Consider the following 12,462-nt stretch of genomic DNA (forward strand, 5'->3'; position numbering starts at 1 on the left):
ACGCAGAGCCTTGGCCCACCGTGTGGATGGTGCCCTACTCATCTATAAGGACAGGAAATCCAGATGCTCTCGGAGGTGACCAGCAGGTGTTGCCAGGTCTGTGCAGAGCAGCGCTATTTCAGGGAGCCAAGGGGAAGTGAGGGGTCAAGGGAGGGTCTTCTCCAAAGCACCAAACCTGCGTACCCCCCCTCACCATGGGGGCCCTGGGTGTGTCCCAAGCAGGAGCAGGGCGACCCCCAAAGCCCCTGCTGCTTGAGAAGTGCTGGCTTCAGGAGTGACACTGAAGCAGCTGAGTCTGGAGAACTTCTCTTGGGGTGGGCATGACAGGCACCAACCTTAGTGTGGAGCTGGGTGGACGCCATGCCTTGGGGGAAGGGGGACCTCTCCTCCCCTGTGTGCCTCAGAGACCCCTTCCCAGGGCTAATGGTGGGGCCGCCTCCCGGCGAGTGTTAGTTAAGTTTTTACATGGAAAGCAGGTGGCTGGTACACGGAGGCATGTCACCTACCTTTGATGACAACTGTCATTACTATGATCCCTTATCCAAGATTTGTTATGTGATTATCTCCTTCTGTTTTTATTTATCTGCATGTCCCCATGCTGGACCACAGCTGGTTCTATTTGGACTCTGTTCCTGTGTCTCATTCACTGATTCCTTCTACGTGGTCCATTTTTCTCTGGCCACTCCAGGATCATTTCTTTCTGGAGGCTGCTTTCTTTGATCCTCTGTTTTGACAAGAGCTTCTCTTCTTGGTAGGATTTTTTTCTTTCCTGACGATGTCATGGGAACTCCTTTTCCATTTCCCAGTGCCCATTGTTTTGTCCCCACCCCTGGAAGTGTGGCTCTTCTAACATGCTCTGTGTCATGAGGTACCTTTTCTATGTGCCTACTGCTTGGCTCCATTTCAAAAATGTGCTTGTTTCCTTTATCTCCAAAGGACAGACGCCGCATTGCATAAGCAGCACCAGCACCCTGTGACCTCACCCTGTGACTTTTAATGCTTTAAGACAGGAAGGGGCAAAACTGATCTCCCCAATAGTTTCAAGGACGCCAATAAAGATATCGCCAATCTGAGAATGACAGTCCCAACCCACAAGCCAAAACAGCAGAACAAAGGGTGGAAAAATGAATACTGTTTCCAGAGTCGAAAGAAAACCGCTTGTTTTGGAGAAAATATTACTTATCTAGAGAAATAAGTGAGGGAGAATTAGAAGAAAATGTCCTTTTATCATTCTGCCTGTGATGATCTTTTGGGAAACTGTTCATGCCTCATAACATTTTGGAAGTTAAACCAGGTGAATTTGCTGAATCACTTAGAGGGAGAAAAGCTAAGGCAATAGCGTGAAATTATATGACATAAGCAGATCGACAAAGAGGTAACTTTCTTGAAAGCAAGGCCCTAAAGAATGATGCTCTATGCATTAAGGGTTAGGAAAGTGTAAATACCATGAAGCGGATGGTGAGTGCAAAGGAGATTCTGGGTCTCATCAGAACAGGGAAGAATGTCACATGAGCCATGGCCATGCTGGGATCTGACCTGCCAGAGGCTGCCCGTTTGAGAATTGGCAATATGCTATAAAACACTAATGACTCCAAGTAAACAGTGAACCAGGAAATAAGTAGGAAGTGTACATGTACCTGGCTTTGTGACCCAGGTGAAAAAGAGTGGGATGGACAGAGGGACAGACCAAGGGATGGATGGTAGGTGATGGGCAGGGAGGTAGAACCGATGACAGGAAGATAGAGGATGCAAGCATAAATAGGTTGTTTGACCAGTGATAGATGATGGGTAATCAATAGCTGACAGCAGAGACCAAAAGGTAGTAGGTGATAAACGGAGATGGATCTAAATGATAGCTAACAGATTGGTATGTGAGAGATATTACATGTTCTATGTGGAAACAGATAGGAAGATGATAGATGATAGACAGACAGACAGATGGATGAATGAAGAAATATTTCAGAAAAATGGCATGCAAAGAACCTCTTGGATTTAAAACATATTACACTGGAGGCCTGGAAGGCTGGGGGAATTCCATGCAGGCTGAGAGACCCCAGCTTGACTTCCAAATCCTGCGGGGTCCCTTCCTTCTGCAAGTGCCGAGCCCTGGGGTCAAGCACAGTCCCTGCACACAGCCGGGCTCAGCCCGCTCCTCCATGAGGTGTGTGTCAGATGGGATGGGTCTGACAGTCTCTCCACTCCAACGCAGGGTGACTGCGATGACTCAACAGTAGTAATGCATTCCCACAGGCGGTAAAACTATTCTAGACTCTTCCCTCGCAGCGCTCTCTGTTTACTTCCTCTGCGTTTCCCCTTCCTGCCCCCTTGCGCTGTTGCTGCTGCTGCTGCTGGGCTCCCTGGGCCCGGCTGGGGGTGGGGTAACCCTCTCTTTCCAGCCTGTTTGCCCACGAGCTCCCTCCAGGTCCCGGGGGGCTCTGTGGTGAGGGCCGTGGTGGGGTGGCTTTACTTTAATGCTTGGAACTTTCCTTGAGTTTCTTCCTGGGTCTGGGCACGGTGCCAGATGATTGATCCGGCGCAGTAAATGCCCCAGCCAGAGCCCTGAGGGAATCCTCAGGGAACAGTGTCTCTGGGTACACTGAGTGGCCACCTGTGAACGACACGAGTTCCCCTCTCTTTCAGGCACTAGCAGAGTCCAATGTAGCCAGGTGGGTGAAGGGGACCGAGGACCTGCCACCTGTTCTGAAGGCGACTCCTGACTTGCCGACGGAGTGAGTGACCAGGTAGTAAACCCTTCTGAGGGTGGAGGGCATCAGAGGGAGGGAAGAGAAGAGAGGGAACAACGGTCCCATGGTCTGGATGACGCTCAGGGCTCTTTTCCACATGAGATGCTATGCACAACACATGCACAGAGGCCTGAGGCCTCCTGTGTCCACAAAGCCTGGTCAGAGGCATTATCAGTGCCCTGGTCAAGGTGTCCAGGCCTGGGCCCAAGCCTCTCAGCAAGGGAATGTTGGACCCAGCTCATCCCAAGCTTGGTTCCCTGCCCCACTGAAAGACAGGTTGAAGCAGAGGCTGCTGAGCACCAGGGCGGCCTTCCCAGAAACAAGGCCAAGTTTCCCAGCCACTGCCACAGGGCTGAACTGCTCACTGGATGCTTGTGGGTCACTCATGTTCCAAAACTTAAGCTTCTGCTTTTATTTCGGTGGATTGGAGGGTGTGGACTTTCCCCAGAAGTTTCTTTAAAAAACAAAAGCAGGCTCCTGTAGTTACTTGTACCTAAGCTGCGTGGGCCTTAGCCAGAGCTGTGCTACTGGCTCCTCTGTGCCCTGGGGCGGTAGGATAGTGCGTCCTTTCTGGGGCTTCCTGGTGCTGGCTTTCACCTACTTCTACCAGGAGTCACAGAGGGTGCACTTCGCAAGGCCACGGCTTACCCATGGTACCCTCTGCTTTCTTTCTAGAGGGATCCCAAGGGAAGTGGAATAGGCCACAACTTGTAACAGAATCACAGTGGGTCTCCTTTGCCACACAAATGAAAAAGTGACTTCCCGGGAGAGGCGGGAGTCACCGCAAGGGGGCATTATCAAATGTCTCATCCTTCGTGAGGTAACAGGAAAATCGGGGTGCCCGGGGGCCCTCTGCATCCTGAGCAGGTGCAGGCCTCAGAGGGTCCAGTTTCCATTCATGGCCCTGGTGGATTACATTCCAACACTTTTACCGAGATAATGCCTCTTTCACGGAACAGATTATGGCATGAATCATAAACAAGACCGTATTGCTTCCTTTTTAAAGCCCAGAAACTTTGTCCTCCTGCTCCTTAAAATTTCTGTGAAGGGAGGTAATCATGCCAACTCGCTACAATTACCCTGTGATCAGTCATATTATGTTTTTCAAGGAAGGCAGGGACAGTTGGGCTCAGTCAGCAGCCAGGTGCTATAAAAGGCTGAGGGGGCCGTAGCCAGCCTGCTACCAGCTGGTGACCGGGGGAGAGCGTTTCCAGCTCCAGGGTCTTCTCGGTAGGTCTCTCTGCTATGGTGGTCAATGCTTGTGTGGATTTCCTTCTTAGGTTGCTCTTTAAGTTCCTCATGCTGGAGTGGAGCATGTGTGTAAAGGGAATGGTAACATTCTTGTGCCGTACTTAAATGTCATGTCTAACGTGACACTGGTCACACTTTTCTAAGAAGAACCAGCATTACTGATCGAGCCATTAAAAAAGCTTAATTACTTGCTTTATTATTATTATTATTATTATTGCTTGTTTGATAATTAAGTCACCAGGGACTAAGAAAGGCTATAAATTTTAAGTGATTCAATGGATGGGAACTGTGGTTAATTGTTACAAAGAATGTCATGCGGTCAGTAGGTTTAAAAATGCATTGATACCTCTCCTCTGCTACGTCAAAAACTATCTTCTGAGTAGTAGATTTTAGTTATCTCAGTACTGGATCTGTGCTCAGCCAAACAATGTTTAAATTTCTGTAATGGGGTATCATAATAACTGAATATAAATAAATATCCATAATCTCTAAGATTCACGCCTAACAGGGTGCTGTCTCACCAAGAAACATAGCACCATCTTTGAAGACGAGGCTCTGCTAAGGTCCCTCAATTAGTTTAATCATCACAAAACCCTGAGAAGTGGGATTTATTGTCTTTTTAGAGATGAAGCAGCCGAGGTTCAGAGAGGTTAAGCAACTTGCCACAGGTCACATGACTGATAAGTTGCAGACAACTTCTGAGCCAGGCTTACCTTTCCCCAGAGTCTGTGCTCCTTACTCTTCTCTACTGGCTGCCTCAGTTTCACATCAGTGAGTCTCGCCTTTAGCGGTCTCCCTTCTCACTCACTTCGCATGCCTGGCTTCTGCATCTTTGGATCCCATTAACCACAGATGGAAAATATCAGGGGACGCGTTCCGTCCGTACTGAACACTGTTTCCTACACAAAACAGGGTAACAGGATTCCACAGCCTTTGCACTGCCTTGGGCCATCGAGAGGTGATCTAAATTATGTGCAGGTTATCTGCAAGTACTGTATCATCTTTGTGTGAGGGACATGACCATCCATGGATTTTGCGGTCCCCAAATGTGCCTGGGGTCCATCATCTTCAGAATCCAGGAGACTGGTCCTACATGCATAACCTCTTGGTCATCCTGTCTCTGCTTCCTGAAGCCCCATCCCATGAACGTATGTCTTTGTCACTTCCCTAGGTGGACCCAAGAATCGGGAGATGGACACCATTCACATGAGCGTGACCAGGCCTCCCCCGGAGAAACACATGGCTGGGCCTGGCCTCAAGACCCACAGACCCCGGGTCATGTCCAAAAGTGGACACAGCAACGTGCGTATCGACAAGGTGGACGGCATCTACTTGCTGTACCTGCAGGACCTGTGGACCACGGTCATCGACATGAAGTGGAGATACAAGCTCACCCTCTTTGCTGCCACTTTCGTGATGACCTGGTTCCTTTTTGGGGTGATCTACTACGCCATTGCCTTTATTCATGGGGATCTGGAGCCCAGCGAGGCCATTTCCAACCACACCCCCTGCATCATGAAAGTGGACTCTCTGACGGGAGCCTTTCTCTTTTCCCTGGAGTCCCAGACAACCATTGGCTATGGCGTGCGTTCCATCACAGAGGAATGCCCTCACGCCATTTTCCTCTTGGTGGCCCAACTGGTCATCACGACCTTAATAGAAATCTTCATCACTGGTACCTTCCTGGCCAAAATTGCGAGACCCAAAAAGAGGGCCGAGACCATCAAATTCAGTCACTGCGCGGTCATCACCAAGCAGAATGGGAAGCTGTGCCTGGTGATCCAGGTGGCCAACATGAGGAAGAGCCTCCTGATTCAGTGCCAGCTCTCAGGCAAGCTGCTGCAGACGCATGTCACCAAGGAGGGGGAGCGCATCCTCCTGAACCAGGCCACGGTCAAGTTCCACGTGGACTCCTCCTCCGAGAGCCCCTTCCTCATTCTGCCCATGACTTTCTACCACGTGCTGGATGAGACGAGCCCCCTGCGGGACCTCACGCCCCAGAATCTGAAGGAGAAGGAATTCGAGCTCGTGGTGCTCCTCAATGCCACGGTGGAATCCACCAGCGCTGTCTGCCAGAGCCGCACCTCCTACATCCCGGAGGAAATCTACTGGGGCTTTGAGTTTGTGCCTGTGGTCTCTCTCTCCAAAAACGGAAAGTATGTGGCTGATTTCAGCCAGTTCGAGCAGATCCGGAAGAGCTCAGATTGTACCTTCTACTGTGCAGATTCCGAGAAGCAGAAACTGGAGGAGAAGTACAGGCAAGAGGACCAGAGGGAACGCGAGCTGAGGACCCTTTTGCTACATCAGAGCAACGTGTGACACCAGGGTGTCTCCTGGCCCCGCCGCCAGAGCAGTTTCTATCTGGGTGCTCCTTCAGCCTCAGGGGCACAGACTCACCCACCCACCCCAGGGCCTCGAGGATGCGCCCCATGGATCAACGCCCCCCCCCAGGATTTGGTGGCTGAACAAGCATCTCTGCAATTGAGAGGCTTTAAGCAGGATGCTTCCTCCAAAGGGAACTCTCAGACCTCACATTTCCTAAAATGGAGCTGCATATCGAAGACTGGGAGGGAAGGCAAAGCTGTCCTTTTGCATGGATGGACTTTTGGCAATGCTTTGTGGAAGGGAAGTAAATTTCCACATGAGAATCTCATTACGATGTAAAGTATTTATTTAATCAAACCTCCAAAGGCATCATGGTCAAAGGTTGAAATGTGGTCGAGTTTTCAGCTGTATTGTTGCTTTAAAGCCTACTTTTATGTCTAAGCAGGGACTACTACTCAAGAAATATAGTCACTCTACTTTTTACTTTTCTTCAATAGACTGAACTGTATGGAGTCACACTGGTCAAATCTGGAATTAACAGTTGTGAGAAAGTGTTTGTAACCCAACGCTGTTGTTCCCATTAATCTCTGTTGTTGCTGTTGCTACGTACAAGCCCTTTTCTATGAAAAACAGGGTGTATGGATCAGTTACCTAGTACCACGTAGGAGCTTATTTAGTGACACAGATGATCGGATCCCAGGTAGACATAGAAAACCAGCACTGACGTTGTAGTGAGATCTTAGTGATCTGTGGGCAAATAAAAGTTTGAGATGTCCTGCTGTGGACAGTGTTTTTGAAGTCACTTTCTGATCCCTGTGGAAAGCTTGCTCTGTGGGTGCCCTGTCCACCTGGCCTCCGGGCTTGCCCTGTGTTACGTTCATGACTGTCACTCATTCCTTGCAGCCATTGCATTTCTCGCCTTAGTTCCTCACCCAGAAAGGAATGGCAGTGAATCATCTGCGTCCAAAAGCAAGCCAGGGCTCTTGAGAGCGGTAACAGTCTCCAGCATGCTAAGCACATGCTCGATGGCGCAAAGGTCCATTACTACCACCGAGTGTTAAATGGCCTAGTGACAAAGGGAATGTGCCCAGGTGCTGTATGTCATGAGGTTGGGTGGTGCCACTGGGAAAGAGAAGGAAGGGGCTGAGGGCAAGGAATTCATACTCAAGATGATTTCTTGATGTAAGAGCAAAATGTGATACTCTCACAGCACGTACAGTGTACCCACAGCATTTAAGTAATATGTCACATGGCTCGGTGTTAGAACTAACATTTTACCTCTTGCAAAACTTACTCTAGTGAGCTGCCTTTCTTGGGGAAAGGGATAACTGGGCTGAGGTTGGCTAAATGCACACAGGCGAATGCTTATTCAAGCCAAGACAGATTGGTGTATCCGCCGAAGCAGAACGTGACCCTGATTGTGCAAGCAGTGCGCATGCACACACACACACACACACACACACACACACGGTGGACTCACTCATTTATATACACACCTATACATGCACACCCTGGGTTCTCAAGTATAGTAGCTGAAATTATCCACGAAACTGTTTGCAGATAAGGGAAGATGTCCACAGCGATGCTCATGTACATTTGATTCTACACAAACATGTGCGCTGGTACTCAGAGACACAGGAAATAGACTGGATTTGGATCGATGGCAGAGTGATGGCCTGGGGATCACGACACATGCAGTCATATTTGATGTCACCACATTTGCAAATGTGTTTCCCTTGAACAGGAAATAGAGAAATAAAATAGATGGCCTGGAACTGAACTATTCTGAAGCACATATAAGAAAAATGGAGGTAAAATCCATAAGGGCTTAAAAAAACTATCTCCAGCCATGTAGGAGAAGGAGGATTTTTGTCTTCAACTCATTTTTTTGTTTGTTTTCTGTTGTTAATTTTGTGGCAGGTTGCTTTAGATTTCCATTCTTTAAAAAAATGTTACCTGTTAGTATAGTTAGACATTAACCCTTTTAGTTACTACAATTTCCTATTTTTCTTGTACATTGTGGTATAATTGACAGGAAAATAACACCACAAGCTTGTTTACAGCTTTCCTGTTGCACTGTTAATTTTCCACAGTATTTATACTAGTGCTAGTTTGAATGTAATCAAGATTAGAAACCTTGCTCACCTGCAGTGTATATATGGTACAAAAATTTAGTGTAAGATTCAGAAATCTTTTTGTGTATTCATCTTACATGTAATTTTTAGTCAGATTTGAAAGACTTGACCCTCTGATCTTTTACACCATACTGTATCTTATCTTAAAAACCATTAATTATGTCAATGAATCAGAATTATAACATAATATTCAAGAAGCGGTTCTAAAGTTGTGTCTGGTTTGAAACTTACTATTTTCCAGATATATGTAACTGTTACTGCTTTGTGAAAAATGCTCCCATGTTACAATGATAGCAAAGGATTGAGGTAGCAGCAGACTTATGTGATTATATATGAATAATCTTGTAATTAAAAGAAAGTCATCAAACATAACCAGATAAAGAATTGCAAAACTAAGCAAGCAAGCCTTTTTTTTTTTGAACCCAAAAAGCTTCAATATTTTTGAAACATTTCCAAAATATTTGGTCTTCCTGGTGAGATTGTTAAAAAATGTTGTGCTTCATTTGGGGAAATCAGAAACTTTAGGGGAGCTAGCTGGTGTGATCTCATGTCAGTAAAACAGACAGAACTAATATGGGACCTTGTATGCAATAACCTCACATAGCAAAGCAAGGATATACTCACGGAGCTCCACAGTGAGCCACATTTGGGTTGGCGGTGGGAGGCAGGCAGTACCGGCCAGCTTTCCCAAGGCCGGGACACAATACCTAACACTCACTCACAGGAGAGAGAGGTTCGGTTTGGCTTGCAGCTTCAGAGGTCTCAGTTCAGGTCAGCTGGCCCCCAGTTAGGAGCATCACTGCTGAAAGTGTTGGGCAGCTGCTCAGTTTGTCGCAGCTGGGAAGCACAGCAGGGAAACAGTGTCACAGAGGAGCCAGTGACAAGGTCTAGTACTCAAAGCCATGCACCCATAACCCACTCGGACATACCCAGAGTGGGTTTCACTTATCTCCTAGGTAGCTGTCCAGTCAGTCAAGTTGATGTCCAGCTTAATGGCCACACACACATTGATCCCCTTTCCACTTACAGACAAATTACAATAGAGTGTAGATTGTCCAGAAATCTGCAGTAACTGGTTAACAGTGAAAAATATCATTATTCAGCGGACCGAATATTTAGATACCTTTCAACAACCATTTTGTTTGATTTTTATTTGAACTCAATTTTTAATTTCGGTAGGTAGGCTGCGATTTTAGTATTACCAAAATGTTAATTGAGACGTATTTTGAAAGTGGCCATTCTAGTCCAGGATGATAGAAATGGTACTTCTGCTCTAGGATGAGCCTTCCTTTCTTAGATTATCAGTAAGCACACTGGGCTGGGAATGTAGCTCAGCGGCATAAGTGTCTGCTTGGCAAGCAAAAGGTCCTGTGTTTCCTTTCCAGTCCTAAAAAAAAAAAGAAAAAGAAAATCAGTAAGCATGTAACATCTGAAGGGGGAACCAAAGAAAAGCAAAGAAAAAGCAAAGAAAAAGAAGAAACGAAAAGAGATAGCTCAAAGTCTTCACACTGGACTCTCAGTAAATATAACCTGGGTCTTGGGCCTGCACAATGGTCAAAGGGTCAGAAATTCGACCTCATGCTGTGACAAACACACTGGCAGTCATGGCTTTCATTGTCCCTCAACTTCTGTTGGTTTGTCACAGCTTTGAAAAATTAGTTTTCAATAGAAGCTCTTTTTTCATAGCTCTCCCTCATGTGATTTTTAATAAATGAAAGGTATTGTTATTTCACGTCTTGATTTCCACGTTGCGCTTTTAATGCAGTATTAGATTATTTGATTGTGGGTGGGGGTGAGGTACACTCAGTTCCTTTTCCTGGGAAATGTTACATTTGAAGGTAAAGCTTAGTGTTTCACTATGTGTGTGATCAGCGACACACGTCTCTCCATCTCCAGCTGCATTCCGTCTTTTGCCCGGGTGACTCCCCAGGCTGAGTCTGCAAAGAAATGGCGTTGCTAAAACTTACCTGGAATTTTAAAGCATTACGGAATTACTTAACTTCATGAGGCATTAGTATTTCCCAGTAACTCTGCTTTTGCTATTGTTTTGTTTATTGTTTCAAAGGAATCTGAGCAAAGTCTTTATCTCCAGAGTAAGGAAGGCAGTAAAAATGTGTAAGAAACATGAGCTAATCTTGGATCGCTTAGATACTTATTCTTGGATCCACGTGAAGAGATTTCTCCCAGAGGAAAGGAACTTTGCAGGGGAAAAGTTGGTCATTTGATCTTACGGTACAACAAACTGCCATTATGTTCTTCTGGAGTCCCAGGAGAACCAATTTTCCTAGCCTTTGAAGCGACACTGGCAGGTGAAATCAACTTTTTTTCCCCCCAAAGACTTTCCACTAAATACTTCATGGAAAAAGAAGAGTGAGGCAAAAATCAAGCTGCGGCCACGTCTTCTGTTCCCATCCTGCCTGGTGGCCCCCAACAAAGTCCACTTCCGTCTGCGTAACTTGTGCTCGGTGACTGTTCCCTTGCCTTTGTCAGCTATTCTGCCAGGCCAGATCAGCGGATGAGTTAAAACATAACGACCCAAGTTAGAAGCTGTGGACATTTGGATATCAAAAAATCCATGAGAGGAATTTTTATTTTTCAGTCGGGGTTCCGGGAGTGTGTCACAATAGGAGAAAGAGAAAAGGCAGGGAGCGGAGTTGACAGTTAACTGACACATGAGTAGCAGTACCAAGGAAGTCCCCACAGGCAGCAGAAGGCCGTATCGTGCCAGGGACTGTAACCCAGGAAACAAGGGATACAGGGCATCCTGCTCATGCGAGACACGTCCTCAGTTTAGTAGCTTTTGTCCTCTGTCTCCAGTAGACTTGCTACTGTGGATACTCTGAATGTCCTATAGCTGACTTCTTGCACTGTGTTATAAACCTGCCTAGGCAATTAGGGACATCTTCAAATTCAATCAGAGGTCTTATGTATTTATTGGCCCCAAATGACAAAATGAAGAAGGAGTAATCATATAACCCCAAACTACGCTCCTCTGTAGAGGAGAAAGGCATGCTCCTTCACCTGGAGGTTATGCAATTTTTACAGCTAGTGGCAGAGAAAGGATCCACTACAAAAACAGAACAAAACAAAACCCCCCACATTTCCTGGATTTGTTCAGCGGGCAGCAGTAAACACCAGCCTGACGTGGGACCGGTTTATGGCTCCTCCTCACAGACAGACAAGAATGCTCTTTGATCTTTCCTGGCTGGACAGGTCTTCTGGGGGGGGGACTCAACCGGGGCCCCAATTTACCCTCCTCAAAGTGTGTGGGAGCCCAGGCTCTGGAGCCCCAACTTTGCAGTCAGACCAACAGGTTTGTTTCCTGGTCAGTAGCAGAGGGACAGAAGCAGGAAAACTCGCTCTGGAAGCCCACCTAACATTTTCTCTGTTTAGCAACTCACGCCGAACAATGTAGCCCTTAGCTGTGATTCTGTGTTGATTCAAGGGCAAATTTCACCTAATATCTGTGGTTTCCCACCCTGTTAGGATATTTGATTTCACTCTTCAAAAATATTCAAGACACTGAAAAGGAGCCTCCACTCACAATTAGGCCAACTCCTACCCCTGGTGATAGAGTAACAATTCCCCAAGCAAATCAAAGAAAACCAGCTGGAGATTGCCCTGGGAAATGGACAGCTGTGCAGTTTATTATTCCTAGTATTCTTATTACTACAAACGCACCTAATATTATGGAAAAGGGCTTCCAAGAAAGTGGTGAGAGGAACGTTCAGAGAAAAGGATTTTTCCTTCTTCATCAGTGAACTTTCTTTTGTCTTCAGTCACATCTTAGGAGTAAGGATGTTGCACTAAACCAGATCGTTACAGGAAGTATGACTGTGTCAGGGACTTTTTACAAAAACAAGCCTGCGAATCACAAAAGGAAGCTGTCCTTGGACTGACTCGAGCAGCAAAGCAAATGGCAGGTGTTAGAGAAGGCCAGAGAGCAGCCAGCCCGGGTCTATTTTTGAGGCATTATTTCTGTAGAGTGTCACGGAAAACAGAATCTC

General features: G+C 46.7%; 1 protein-coding gene across 16 annotated transcripts in view; it reads left to right on the forward strand.

Annotated features, from left to right (window-relative positions):
* Kcnj15 (potassium inwardly rectifying channel subfamily J member 15) overlaps window positions 1–12,462 on the forward strand; it is a 55,517-nt gene that overhangs the window by 35,857 nt on the left and 7,198 nt on the right. For 6 of the 16 annotated variants that reach the window (XM_063224514.1, XM_013146107.3, XM_013146109.3 and 3 more), the window contains 2 exons: window positions 2,641–2,741; window positions 5,167–7,103. In XM_063224514.1, coding sequence (XP_063080584.1) covers window positions 5,187–6,314 — 1,128 coding nt within the window. In that variant the 5' untranslated portion in view covers window positions 2,641–2,741; window positions 5,167–5,186 and the 3' untranslated portion in view covers window positions 6,315–7,103. Of the gene's footprint in view, window positions 1–6; window positions 97–151; window positions 2,441–2,640; window positions 2,742–5,166; window positions 7,104–12,462 lie in introns of those variants that run through there. The other 10 variants (XR_010039298.1, XR_010039297.1, XR_010039295.1 and 7 more) reach the window with 5 other exon arrangements.

This window comes from Cavia porcellus, unplaced genomic scaffold (genome assembly GCF_034190915.1).
Source record: "Cavia porcellus strain 051 isolate PalLab524CR breed Dunkin Hartley unplaced genomic scaffold, mCavPor4.1 scaffold_15, whole genome shotgun sequence".
In the NCBI taxonomy this organism is placed as follows: Eukaryota; Metazoa; Chordata; class Mammalia; order Rodentia; family Caviidae; genus Cavia; species Cavia porcellus.